Source organism: Apteryx rowi, unplaced genomic scaffold, assembly GCF_003343035.1.
Source record: "Apteryx rowi isolate R43461 unplaced genomic scaffold, aptRow1 scaffold_642, whole genome shotgun sequence".
NCBI lineage: Eukaryota > Metazoa > Chordata > Aves > Apterygiformes > Apterygidae > Apteryx > Apteryx rowi.
This window is the reverse complement of record NW_020450919.1, coordinates 428190-441648: the sequence shown is the minus strand read 5'-3', so window position 1 is coordinate 441648 and position 13459 is coordinate 428190. Positions and strand designations below refer to the sequence as shown.

Genomic DNA, 13459 nt, shown 5'->3' with positions numbered 1-13459 from the left:
ACAGCAAGACCACAATCATTATGGCAGGTGTTTTTGGAACTTAACGCACTGGGTAGATATAGTTATGTAATTTTAAGAGAAATAAAGCTGATTTAAAGATTCAAATTTTGCTTCCTGGAGTCAGAGAATAACCCTTTTCCCTTAGGTTTTGGTTACATCCAGAAATTCTGCATTTATTTCATTCAGAACATATAATCAAGAGTAGGGTCACCATAGCAGTAAAAATTTCTTAGAACAGCATAGAAACACTATGTGCTATAAGCAGGACTAAAAATACATATGACAGAAAACCTAATGATGTTGAGAGTGTCAACCTCAAGCTCATAGAGATGCTGATGAAGGATCTGTCCCATACTAAAAAAATTAGTTTTAACTTTTGTGAATGTAAACAAGCCGCTTTTTCATGCTATTGGCATTCCAGTCTGGCTGATTGTTTGTCTAAATTTTCATGGCTCCAAGTTATTCCTAATTAAAATGTTCTGAAAAATTAGATAATGCATCTCAGCTTTTAGCATCTACTAGCTTCAAACATCTCCTAATTTTCTTGYAGATGATAAACAAAATAATTAAGTGCTTACCAAATTTACAGTGTTTATTTTCTTTTCTGTTAGTTAATTATTACCTCCTCTTTCTCTCTTACATTCTTGCATGCCCCAGTTTAAATTTTTTAAAACTTTACCTTCCTTTCTCTCCCTTTCCATGAATTTTAATCATCCTCAATTATAAGAGGTGGTATTAATCATATACTAGTGAACACAGTAGCTGGCTAGTAGTATTTTGTAGTTCATAGCAGTTCTGCATTAAAGTAAAATCAGTTTTATAACGCATAAGAAAAGAATTGCAGTAATAAACAAGTGTTTCTTTTTCTTCAGTTAGATCAGAAACAATTACAATGGGAATCTATTTCAGCCCAGTAAAAGCTGCAGGTTTTTGCAGCCTGTCTGGCTTTTTGCATATGCAATAAGATTTCAAGTAGTACTTGCTGGGCAACATTTGAATTTCTAAAAAGTAGACTGTATTACTGATTACTTAAATGGATAGCATTAAGCAACCCTATTGAAATGCATGCCACTGAGTGTGGAGCAAGTATCTGGCTTTTTGTAATGTGCTGAAAATTATGTGTATCAGGCTTTTCTCATAATACAGTTGCAAGTTGTAGTGTTACTAGATGCAAATCTGTAGTGAAAATTCTTTCATTACTGCCACAATTTTCTTGTCTACATCATCTGGAAGGTAGTATCTTTCACTGGCTAGAAATCAAGGCTTACATTGCCAGGGATGCTAATGTATGCTTTTTATCCAGCAAACTTGACTACTTGATATTGTTTAAGAGTACGGTATAACTAGATTTCCTTTGCCTCTTTCCATTCCAGCGTTACATCTGATGAAAGCTGAACATGACTTGTTCATCTTGATGTGCCTCTGTTGCTCTTCATAACAGGTGGCTTGAGGATGTAACTTGATTAACGGAATTACTAGTTTGAAATGTAGATTAAATGTCTGTAATGTTTTCAATCTCCAGCAAATGTGGCTTCCAGACAGGATGAATTATTTGTATAATGGCTTGTACAACAGTGATAAATTTGAAAACTGCTCTTCCCCCCCATTTTGTTGAATTGTTATGCGTGTTAAACTCCGAGTACGGGTTAGGTCAGAATACCTCTCGGAGCTTTTGTTTTACATAAGCAGTTGCAAAAGATCCCACTGCAAAGAAGCAATTTTTTTTTGTTGCTTGTATTACAGTGGAGACACTTAAAACGTGACTTTTGCCTGCTGAATATAACTGGTACTCTGTCCATCTAGCAGAGAGGGAATGCAGAAAACAAAATCTATTCTTAAAGCAGCCTAATGTTTTTGCATTAAATGTTTGTTTTCAGATGTTCTTGTCCTTGCCAGCCTTTGTATTAAAGCTGGATTTTTTTTGTGTGTTAACCAGGTACAACCCACGTTTGAATACTTGAGGGACCAGGGTTGCATTTAAATGATTGCTTTAAGCTGATCTGAGTAAGGGTGGCTGCTGAGAGGAGCTGGTTGCTCCCTCCCAGCCGTACTCCTGACTCTTACCCTGTGCCAGCGGTAGCGCTGGAGCGGCCCCGAGCTCAGCAGGTTTGTTGAACTGATCTGGTTAAAATCTAATCTGGCTTGAAAACAGGGTTTTCAGTGGTATTGTTTCTGCTGCTCAGCTCACTGTGTGTTTGAACAAATGCTAGCGCTAGCACTCGCATAAAGAAAAGAGTAGTGGGAAGATGAAGCTGGAATAGACAGGGACAAGGAGGAAGGAGGAGCAGCAGGAGATAGACCTGCCCTGTTCAGCAGCAGCCCCAAATCTGTCTTGGCTTGAAGCAATCACAGTCATAACCTTAAACAGGAGAAAGTGTGTTGATGAAGTTGTGTGTGTAAAATACATTCCTATGTCAACCCCGACTGTGCCTTATTTCCTTAGGGAATCCTTTTAATAGAGAATAACCTATCATTTTGATGGAGATTTCCAGGCTTGGTCTGAACAACTGACAGCAGTGACACCCCTTACTGGGTTGCAGTTGTAGCGCTGGAGATCTTTAAGATGTGCATTAATTGTCAAATCTGCAGTCAAAATAGTTTTAGGAAAGCTCTTATGCAAGACTACACTTTTATACCTTTGCAATGGAAGTGAAAGTGTGATCTCAGTGTAGATTTCTAATCTATATTTAAATCCCTGCCTGACTTGTGTGACCTTCTGATCCCATCAGGAGTTGCTGTTTCTTAAATTGCTTCTGAATTGAGATTCCCAAACTGAAATGTAAACTGTTACGATATAGTATGGGGGAAGGGGAAACGCAGGCTGTCAGCTCTTTGAGGGAGACGGGGACCGTTTGCTAGGGCAACCGTCCATGCCATCGCCTTGGCCTGTCCAAGAGCTGTCAGTGCTCCCATCTCCACAGGAAAGGCAGAGCTGGCGTTTCAGGCTCAGGCTTACGCCCTTGGGAACAGTCTGGGACAGAGCTCCCACTGCTGTGGTGTGAGCCAGCTTTTTGTGTGCGGGGTGACACCCAGGCAAATTAAGCGGAAGAATTTCTGCTTAAGATCCCAAGTGTCTGAGAAGCTTCTTTACATGGCAGGCCTCATTAAATTCATGGCATCGCTCTGGGCCCCGCCAGCCTGACGTTCTTGGAAGCTCCCCTGTTAACTGAGTGAAGGAGAGGAGGGGACGATGGGATCCCGTGACCTCGGGAGTCCTGCGTGCGCTGTGCTCTGGGTGCTGGCGCCGCAGGAGGGTGGTGTTGACCGCGGCGTGGAACGGCACACGGCTCCGTGTTTGCTGTGGCAGCTCCTTGGTGCAGGGCTCCTGCAGCGTTTAAAAGAAAAAAATAACCTCCTCAGAAATAAAGCAGAAATACTTGAAAATGTTGTTGGAAGCCACAAAGTGTTGAAGGGCTTTTAAACAGTGTTAAGCAATAGCTCTGTCTCTGTCTCTCTGTCTCTGTCTCCGTCTCTCTGTGTCTCTCTCTGTGTCTCTCTGTGTCTCTCTGTCTCTCTCTCTCTGTCTCTCTCTGTCTCTCTCTCTCTGTGTCTCTCTCTTTCTCTCTCTGTCTCTGTCTGTCTCTCTCTGTCTCTCTGTCTGTCTGTCTGTCTGTCTGTCTCTCTCTCTCTCTCTCTCTGTTTTAGGAATAGGCTAGGCTGTCCTTAGGAATGGCTTGATATAATGGATTTTGCCTTGGGATAAGAAGATGGATTAGGCTAGAGCTTCCAAGCTGTGCAGCCCAGTTGTTCAGAAGACATCAGGGGATCGTCCTGTGAAACGGCTGACTGGGTTTTGGATTTGCTTTTTTGAAAACAATAAAAAAAAACCCACTCATGATTGCATTTCTACCAGTGGGAGCAAAAAGCAGGAAAAACGATGGCAAATAAAAATAACAAATTTAAGTGTTCAGACTCTCCCCTAAGTTTTATTTGGTTATGAATATAAATCATTATGACAACACTGCAATAAATGATAAATGGATATTCTTCCCTTCCCTTGCTCCTTCCTGCAAAAAAAGTTGTAGGAATTTTTGATTCAGAGATGGAAGAATACTGACTTAACTGAGATCTCATGGTCCTTCATCGCATTATTTTCTTTAACTCTTTGTTTATGTTCACAGAACCAATTACTTCTACAACCCCAAAGCAGTTGCATACAGATTAGGTTTTTGTGAGCACACTGTAATGATAGATGCTTTTAAAGCACCTTCTTTTTTTTTGGGGGGGGGTATGTTTTGCTTTATTTTTTCATCAAAGTTTCTTAAGGAAAAAACAGCATATTGATCTCTTAATTAGAATATATTGCATTCTGCTAGGAAGAAATGTAATAGAAGTGTCAGCTTGCTTTGTGCTTTTCTCTCTTTTTTTAATACTTTGCAATAGGAGCTCTTTCCTCTAAGACTGAAATACATTTAGCTAATTTTGAATGCTACTTTCCATAATAAAAGAAATATTTTTGAATGTAGGGCATTTTTGTGAACACTTTGGGTGCACAAATAAAATGGCTGAACAAGAATGCTCTTTTTTATAGTTTTGTTCAACGAACACATTGACAATTCAGATAGGAAAAGTCGAGTAAAGATTGTGATCTTCCTGTGGGAGAGCCTAGGTTAATCATAGTGAAAATCTTTCTTTTTTTATATCCAGCTCTTCACAATTTAAGCAATATTATGAATTCTAGTGAAAGGCAAAGCATGTATTAGGATGAGACACTGTTCAAGGTGAAGACAAGTATTCTAATTTTCTCTGAAGTGTTAGCACTTAACAGGTATATTTATAATCATTCTACCTTGTATTTAATCCTGTTTGTAACTCTTGGGTTTTTTTGTATGTACTTGTTTTTCAGGCAGCAGCATCTGTCCAAAGTTATTGATATCGTCTCAGTCTTGTCCAGCGAGTGCCACAACAAGGCTAATTGAGCAGAATGTACACAATGAAGCGGCTCAGGGAATAAATGGAAGTGTGCCAGTCAAACAGTCCCCACGTACAGCTTCAAGTCCAAAGCCACAAGGTAAATAGTCTCAAATACATCAGTTAGGTAAGTTGCTCTTCAGCTTATGCTTCAAGGCAATTGCTACAACAAAGTAGAGCACCTTGAAAGAASTGTACTTCTCAGAGAGAAAAGATAAAGAAGATATCTAGGTTTCTTACCTACAGGTTGAGATTATGTATCTAAACCTCAAACCATCTTTTTGTGTGGCCTTCTCAGTAATGTTGGTGATCCTGCTGAGGTTGGACAGAAGCAAAAGTCAGTGTGTTCTGGAAATCTTGAATTCAAAGAGGACCTGGGCTTCGTATCTGCCTATCCAAGAACCTACTGTTTGGAATGGCATAAATAGGAGCTTCGTTCATCCCAAAAGAAAAAAGAGCGAGTTTTGAAGACTGATATCATCATCCTATTCAATAAATTAGATTGTGAGACATACTGGTGATATGACAGAAACTAGAGTCACTGTTGCCTGTAGTGAATTTAATGATCTGTTTATCAGTCCATGGAAAGTTGTGTCTTGAGGAATTTTGCATCAGTGCTGAATTCATCTTAGAATTAAGGGGGAAAGAAATTTGTTGGGGTGCCAAGAAAGCTTAGTTTTTTAGGGAGTCTAAGAGCAAAATAAAGCTGTATTTTTTGTATTGTTTGTTTGTCTAGAACTTCTGGTTAAATATCATAGTTTAGTGAACCATACTGGCAGCCATATGTAAACATAGCTCATCTGAGTGGCCTTTCTGCACCAGTTCCTGGGGCTCTGAAAAACATTCTCTGAAGCTAAATTAATAAGAGAACAGATGTTGTTCCCAAGAAAAATATTTTAGAAATCTTTTAATGGATGAAGAGAAATGGGTAATCAATAAAAAGATTTAAACCTTTCAAAAGCAAAAACAGCCCACTTATTGTAATTATAGCTGTTAGATAAATTAGGAGTTGGATAACATTGGACCACATTCATTCAAGTAGTTATGCAGCTGCTGTTGCTCTTTCCTAGCCATGACTTCTATGTTTATCTCAAAAGTGCTTGCTTCAAAAAATGGCATACCTGGGAATAATGTTGTAGTCTAAGAAATGCAGCTGTGCAGATTATATGCAATAACACCATTGTAAATAATATTTTGTGCATGCTCTGTTCATGAGTCTGCCTGTGTCTTTCTCCATCTATTCCTGTTAAATATATGTGTCATATCAAAGTTATAAAGCATTTTTTTTTGGCTTTCTTTGTTCAAAAGAAACAAAGCAACATAGAATGAATGAGATGAGCATTTGGGAGTCCAAATGATCCCAGCAAAATAAATTACTTTAGTTTATTGATTTAAGCATGGTTGCTAAACTTTTTTTTAGCAGCTTTTAGTGTACATGTACAGAACAATTTTTGTTTTATAGCAGTAGGATTGTTTTTTCCAAATTGTTGCTCTAGCCATGGAAATACTAAATGTCCTTTTGTAATGAAAGGAAGTAAGATCACAAACCTGAATTGTAATGCCAGTGTTTGTGTTTGTTGATGAATTAACCTCAAAATGACTCATCTAACTTACCAAAATGTATACAATTCAAATTGAGAGATATGAAGTGGGGTAAGTCTATTTTTAGTAAGCTTAGCTTTAAAATACAATAAAAATGTACAAAAATCTTGCACTTGAAGTGAACCATGGGCTCTGAACCTGTTTTGTTGTGTACTTAGTCTCTGAGAAATAGTTTATATTTTTGGAACCTAATCACTCAGGGCAGCCAGATTGAGTGAATAAATTTCTGCACGGCATCCAATATAAAATTCTTTCCCTTCAATTTCATTTTTTTTCCTGGCATTTCAAGGAGAAAACAAACTATCTGTCTGATATACTGAAAGTAAAAGAGCAGGTTTTTTTCCCCAATAATTCCTTCCATCAACAATTTAGCAATTCATATGTCAGAATTCTGTGTCAAGTGTAGTTTGATTCATGAAAGTCTTTGCAGTTTTGGAACAAAGCCTGATACTGACTGCAAGCCAGCGAGGGAGTTAAGCAGGGCAATCTGGCCTGCAGAGAAAGCAGGCAGTCACAGTGTGTACCAGCTGTGAGGGACAGTGCTTTGCCTTTGTGTTAATACAGTGTGTGCTCCAATAAAGTGGAGTAATCCAGATTGGAGGCACTCGGTGGAAATAGCAAAATTTGCTGATGAGTTGCAAATGAAATACAATGCTCAAGAGGTGGAGCAAATTGTTAGATAATTTGGAATTTGCTCTTACCTACAAATATTTGGGCAGTGATCTGGGCCTAGCACTACAAAATGCATGCAGAGTGACATGAAAAAAATTGACTTTTTTTTGTTTTTTAAGGTTCTGCTTCTCCCTGTCCTTTGAACCAAGTTAACTGTTGCATGAGTTTTATATAATGCCTAATTACTAAATACCAGGTATTGAAATTTGTAGAGTACTGACAGTGGACTAGGTACACTGTTGCACATATAGAGCGCTGACCTTGGCTGTGTCTGACGCTAATGAGATTCTGGAATGAAACTTTGCTGTTTTGAGGAAGCATTGACATTTCAACATTTTTATGCTCCTACAAAAATAGTGCCATGGAAATCTTTTGAAGTTTTCTTTAGAAAGAGCTTCCCCTTACCAAAATAGCCAACAAATTTTCTTGTCAGTGTATCAGTCTTGGCTGTACACGTCAGTTGCTCATTTAGATTTTCCTAATGAGTGCTTAGGACTACTTGTGAATCTTCTGCTGTTGCTGAAGAGGCATCCTAGACTGGGTTGGAGATGATGTTCCATCCTGGAAGATGGCCTGGCTTCAGTCCATGCTGCTGTGAGCTGGCATGGACACCAAGCATTCAACACTCAGTCAGCTACAACTGAATGATCAAGTAGCATCAGGCCTGCTCTCTTTTTTCTGTTAACTATGGTTTAGTCGATGACTTTGTAGGTATTCAGTGGCCTGGGCCCAGAACAGCTGAAAGACTTCTTTAAAGGTCTGGGATGTTGACTGATGTTGACTGTGCTTCTCTAGTGAAATGAGACTTCTGCAGTTAAAGTTGAATTGCTCCTAAAACTGAGGGTTATTTCTAGCTACTCTCCTTCAACTGTATGGTACTTTAAGAAACCGATAGTAGTGTCTCCTTTATCAACAAAACTGCTAATGCCCAGACATTATCTTCAGGAAGGAGAGGAATGAGAGAACAAAGCATACTTGATAATTATTGGTGTTATCTCTTAATGTATTATTGAAAGACACTTGTTTTGATGTGCTATAAAAACATGAAAATACTCATTTTAAAAAAAGAGGAGACAACTTTCTCTCCTTTTGCTGAGTCTAGGTTACTTGTTATTTTGTACTGTTTTTGCTAGTATAAATCTTTGGTATCTATCCAGCTGTGCTCATTTGATCTTCCTGAAGGTGATGGAGAATGCAGGGAGATGATGAAGGAAGACTCAGACAAGGGAGCTTTAGTTGCTGTCTGCAGGAACTTTTATATTTTCATTTAATCACAATACAGCAGAATTTTTTACCAGCAGGAGGTAAATGGGTAGATGGGGAATCAATTCATTAAACCTCAAGAGCAGTGATAAAAGACCTTTGCTAATATGCCTTGGACTTATTAGTGGTTGTTGCACCTATTTTATCCATTTGTAGCGTTATCTCCCATTTTCTTTTGCTTATACGAAGTTGAATGCACAGCCATAGGCTGCAGTTTAAATTCTGATTGTATGTTTTGGCTAGCAGTATACAATAGCAGTTATCTAGTTACCCGAGTATTTTGAGGGTTTTTCTTTGGGCAGAATATGCAGTTCATATCTTCTAATATGTTCATAATTCTACAGTATAGAAACAAGAGTATTTATTGAGTAGAACAGAGCTCTGTATTATGCAGTATATAACAATGGGCCAGTCTTCCCATTTTTTCTTTAAGAACTTTGCTGTGTGCACATCCAAAAATAATCTGATTAAAATGAAACACTTCAGAAGTACACTGAGGGAAGAATTAATGGAATTTGTTTTCCATAATCCCGATTAACAAGGCTGACCTTACAGGAAGGTTTGCAGGCTGTTTTATACTGCTGTTTTTTTCCTTTTCATGGATCTTGTGACTGCCCTTTTCCCATTGTGCTGTTTCTAAAGCTTCCGGTAGCCACCAGAGCACCTGATTAGGGGAAATGCTGCCTCTTAGATGCTAATGAAACTAGTTTGTATTAGGGAATCAGGAATTTGGTTTGTGGTTCTCCTCTGAAGACACTACAGTGATTCTGAACACATTGGGGTTGTCCAGTTTGACAGGAGGTTCCTGGTGCTGGTCCTTGCCCTACTGAAATGCTGCTATGGCGCTTTTATTTTTTTTCTTTAAACCACTGCAAAAGTGCGACACCTCCACAGAATGTCCTAGATTTGATTTTTGTCCCAGAAGGCTCCAGCATAAATAGCTTCCAGCTAACTATTTTGCTTTATCAGCAGACGTTAACTCTCTCAAGTTTAGTAGTTTTAATACATTCTTGTGTGGATATTAGCTTTTCATGAAATGTACAAAAGAGAATTCACCGAGCCATAAGTTGTACAAAGTGTATTGCAGGAGCAAGAAGTGTTGCTATAAGCTAGCTTAACGCTGGACAGTAAATCCATGCTGTGTCCTCTTTCCTTTCTATCTCCTCCCCTAGGGAAATTGCAATGCCCACGCTCAATTATGTGTCCTGCTTTTTCCCAGCCTGCTTGTCTCACATTTTTCAGCTGTTTCATCGTCTTTGTCAGCGCAGTAAGCTATTCAGCTCTTCGACAATTATCTGATGCTCGTTGGCCTAAATCTGCCAGGCCTTCTCAAAACTCCCTGAGAAGATAGAGAATGGGGAAAACTGCTCCACAGCACTACAAATGTGGATGAGCAAATATATGCGGCTTCTCAAGAAAGACTTCAGTTAGTACCCGTACACAAATAGTTACACAGTTTGCCTTCTGCTTGTTTCAGGATTGATTGTAACCATTTGAAAATGATAGTGTTTTAAGTTATCCTTTCTGCCCTGTATCCTTCCACAAACTTCCTTTTTGCTTAATCTATTCCTAATCATAGATGTGTTAGTAAATATAAGTAAAGCTCGAAACATGTACATATACACAGTAAAAGTCCCTGATCTACCTTAATGCTCTTCCTTCTCCCTCTTTTTTATTTCATTTGTCATCATTGTAGTTGATGTGATTGAAGTCTTAAGCATTTTGTGGTAAATTCATATCTTCATAGCATCCCTCATAGTACTTTTTGGACTGCAACTGACACTACAGTCCCTCTTACATGCAATTTGGCTGTTGGAAGCAGAGTTAAATATTGCCTCCTATAAATTTAATGCAAGGCAGAGATGGAAAGTTATCCTAAATCAACTCCTCCTTCAAATCTATAATATTCTGTGACAGTGTATTTGCAAGAATTTTTTCAACATGATTTTCAAATGTTGGTTGATAGGATTTAAGCTAATTTCTGTGGTGCACAGGTTTTCCAGGCTAAGTCAGTAAACTATTCTGGAGTCAGAGATGCTATGAACATGGCTTTTCCGTATCCATGGATTATATATCCAATACTAGCGCTTACTCTTCTGCCATATGAGGCATACATACTTCTTAATGCCAGCTCCTGTCTTTCTTTCCATAATGATTGCTCCCTAGGGAGTCTTGTGTACTTGATTAAAGGCCAATATCCGTGGTACAACCGAATACGGTGCCTGTGGGGCAGTGACCTAGGTCACGAAGGGGTCAGTCTCACTGGCAGGGAATTCTGTGCTCCTGACAATTTATCCACTCCTTTTATTAAAGGACAAATGCAGTCTCTATTTTTTCACTTCCGTATCAAATGTTTTTACTTCTCCCCACAACATTTTTGGGGAGTGTGGGGGCACTGAGAAGGGTTGTGTTCTGGGACTTAAGGACTCTTCCTGTCTCTCCTTTTAATGCAGCAGGAGGTGCGCTGCTCAGGCAGGATAGTGGAACACATTTGGGCCCAGGCTGAAATGCTTTTACTTCTGACAAGTGCTGTGTGGTAGTCTCTTAAAGGGGTAAAAGTTAATTAAAAAAATCATTGACACCTGTGACTTTAGTCGCTGTATGTTTCACCTTGTCTTTTGGCTTCTGGTCATTGCTGTATTAAACACTGGCTGATCATTGACAATCTAGTAAGAAGGGCATATGGTAGGGATGGGGAATAAAGAGAAGAATACAAAATATTTCTTTTGGGTCAGATTTTCAGCAGTATATATAGGCAGAGGTTCAGTGAGTAAATAAAGCTCAAAATTGAAGCCAAATATCTTTTCCACTGACTTCTTTTTGAAATAGTTGGGGAGAAGGGAAAATGAGAGCACCGGCGTTTTGGGTCCTCACTTTAAGTCTCTCTTGGGGAAAGGCAGCTGAAATGTTCTTGAGCTCCACAGCACAGCTAGATCCTCTGATTACCTGAATTCTTATTTTGTATAAAATCTGCAGTTATGGAGGCCACAAATGGTGTTTACTATAGTACGCTATATAAAACTAGTTTTCTAGCTTGTTAAAGTAGCATGTGGTTTGGCTTATATCCAAAAAAGATAATAGGATGCCTGACACCCCACAGTAAATAGAAGACTATAGGAAATCCCTATATTAATAAGGCAAATTTAAGGTTAAGTAAACCAAAGAACCTCTTATTTTTAATTTCTGTGATGAGTTCTTATGCGAAATTCTCATATATGGTCTGGCAGTTAGAAGCAGTTCATGAGTGACTGATTGTGGGTTTTGTTGTTTGCAGTGCCTCCAAAGCCATTACATCTACAGAATTTATCACCTGTTACATACCAAACCCCTAGGCATAAAGCTTTATCAAAGCAGAAACCAAGAATGGAGGAAGATGTACCTACCCCCACTTCTAGTGTCACGAAGGAAAAGTCCAGTAAAGTGTCAGATCTCATCAATCGTTTTGAAGGAGGAAGGTATGTAATATAATATCCTTTCGAAGAAATGGTGAACAGGACAAGATTTTAATTGTTTCGTAATTCTGTTGTGTGCAGATTAATGGAAGTTGCACAGGTAAGGAGGAATGTTGATATTGTGGTAGTGCTCAAACCTATCCCTGCCTGAGGAGCTGATGACAAAACTGCACATTTTGAAATGGAGGAAGCTAATAGTATATTGGCCTGTACAATGTGTGCTTTTTTATAAGGTGCTAGTCTTAATTTTTCTTGTAAAAACCTGTAGCATTTTTAAAACATCCTGAAAAATGTCAGCCATTTGAAGCAAGTGCTGTATTTAGAATGAAACTTTGGAGTTGGTTTTAAATTCTTTTGTAATTACAGGAAAGCTTTTAACTTTTTATAAACAAATGGAGAAAACGGAAAACCTGATTTTCCTTTTATGTTGACTTAATCTCTTCAGATCATTCGCGTGAAGAGGGTGAACTGTACGAGTTATTTGTATTGATATGGCATACATTCACTTAACTATTTGCTTTATAGTTCTTGGTGATTTTAGTGAAATACGTTGATGTTTTTGAGTTTTGATACTGCATTTTATAAGAAGCACTTAGAACCTTGAGAAACATGAACCATGGTGAAGCTTTCACAAACGAGTGTTTCTTTTGTGTCTTTTAATTAGATGTATATGACAGGCATTATAAGCTCTGAAAGGGTCAGAGGTCTGCTTTGTATAAAGAGAGTGTCCTCCTAGAAAGCCCAGGAACAGCTCAAGAAACAATCAAATGACAGTTGAGTGTTACAAGTTTTGGATATGGCTTTCTACTATTTCCTGAGGGAACTGATATTCTGAAGGAGTGCTACCTACAGGAATGAATATGTGATGTACAACAGAGTATATCCTTCAAAGGAACCAGTGTATTAAACACCTTCAATGAAAGAATTTTGCCCTCAAGATGAGGGGAAATTAATCCTTATGCAGAAACTGCCAAGCATTACAGAAGTAGGTTTGTCTAGTGGAAGAGAAATCATTTCAGAGCTTCATCTGCAAGAAACTTCTATCATTTGGGGGAGACTTACACCTCTGTCATGACAACTGTCAAGAAAGGGGGAAAAAGAAACCAGTGCAGTGCTGGAGGTCTTATGAATTCTTCTATTTCAGATCTCCCATCCTGATATCACTTTGTTTCCCAGTCTTCCTTCAAAGCATTATTCCAAGTCTTTTTCACGGTGTAGTATTCCTAGAAAAACAATTTCATCTCTTTCATAGTTCTTCCTAATGACTATGAACTATTAAAAAGTTCTAGAATAAGATACAACACTGCATGCGTTTTTTTTTTAACTCCTCTTTAAAACTGAGCAGTTACATTTTGACTGTATTTGTGGAGGTGGAAAATAAGAGACATATAAAAGAGTTCCCATAGAATTCTGCCTTCAAGCCTTGCAAAGTAATCTCCTGAAGGATCTAAGCTGCTTTTGGGCATCTTCTTATCCTTTAAATAGCTCTACAAGGCTATTTAAGTACCCTTTGAAATCATTATTTTTTCTGAAAGGGAACTCCTCAAGCATCAGTGAGC

The 13459-nt window shown here is 38.5% G+C and overlaps 1 protein-coding gene across 5 annotated transcripts in view; it reads left to right on the top strand.

The window, feature by feature from the left end:
• Positions 1-13459, top strand: part of FGD4 (FYVE, RhoGEF and PH domain containing 4) — an 89030-nt gene that overhangs the window by 39217 nt on the left and 36354 nt on the right. For 4 of the 5 annotated variants that reach the window (XM_026084495.1, XM_026084494.1, XM_026084493.1 and 1 more), the window contains exons 2-3: positions 4847-5011; positions 11723-11903. In XM_026084495.1, the coding sequence (XP_025940280.1) occupies positions 4847-5011; positions 11723-11903 (346 nt within the window). Of the gene's footprint in view, positions 1-4846; positions 5039-11722; positions 11904-13459 lie in introns of those variants that run through there. The other variant, XM_026084496.1, reaches the window with a different exon arrangement.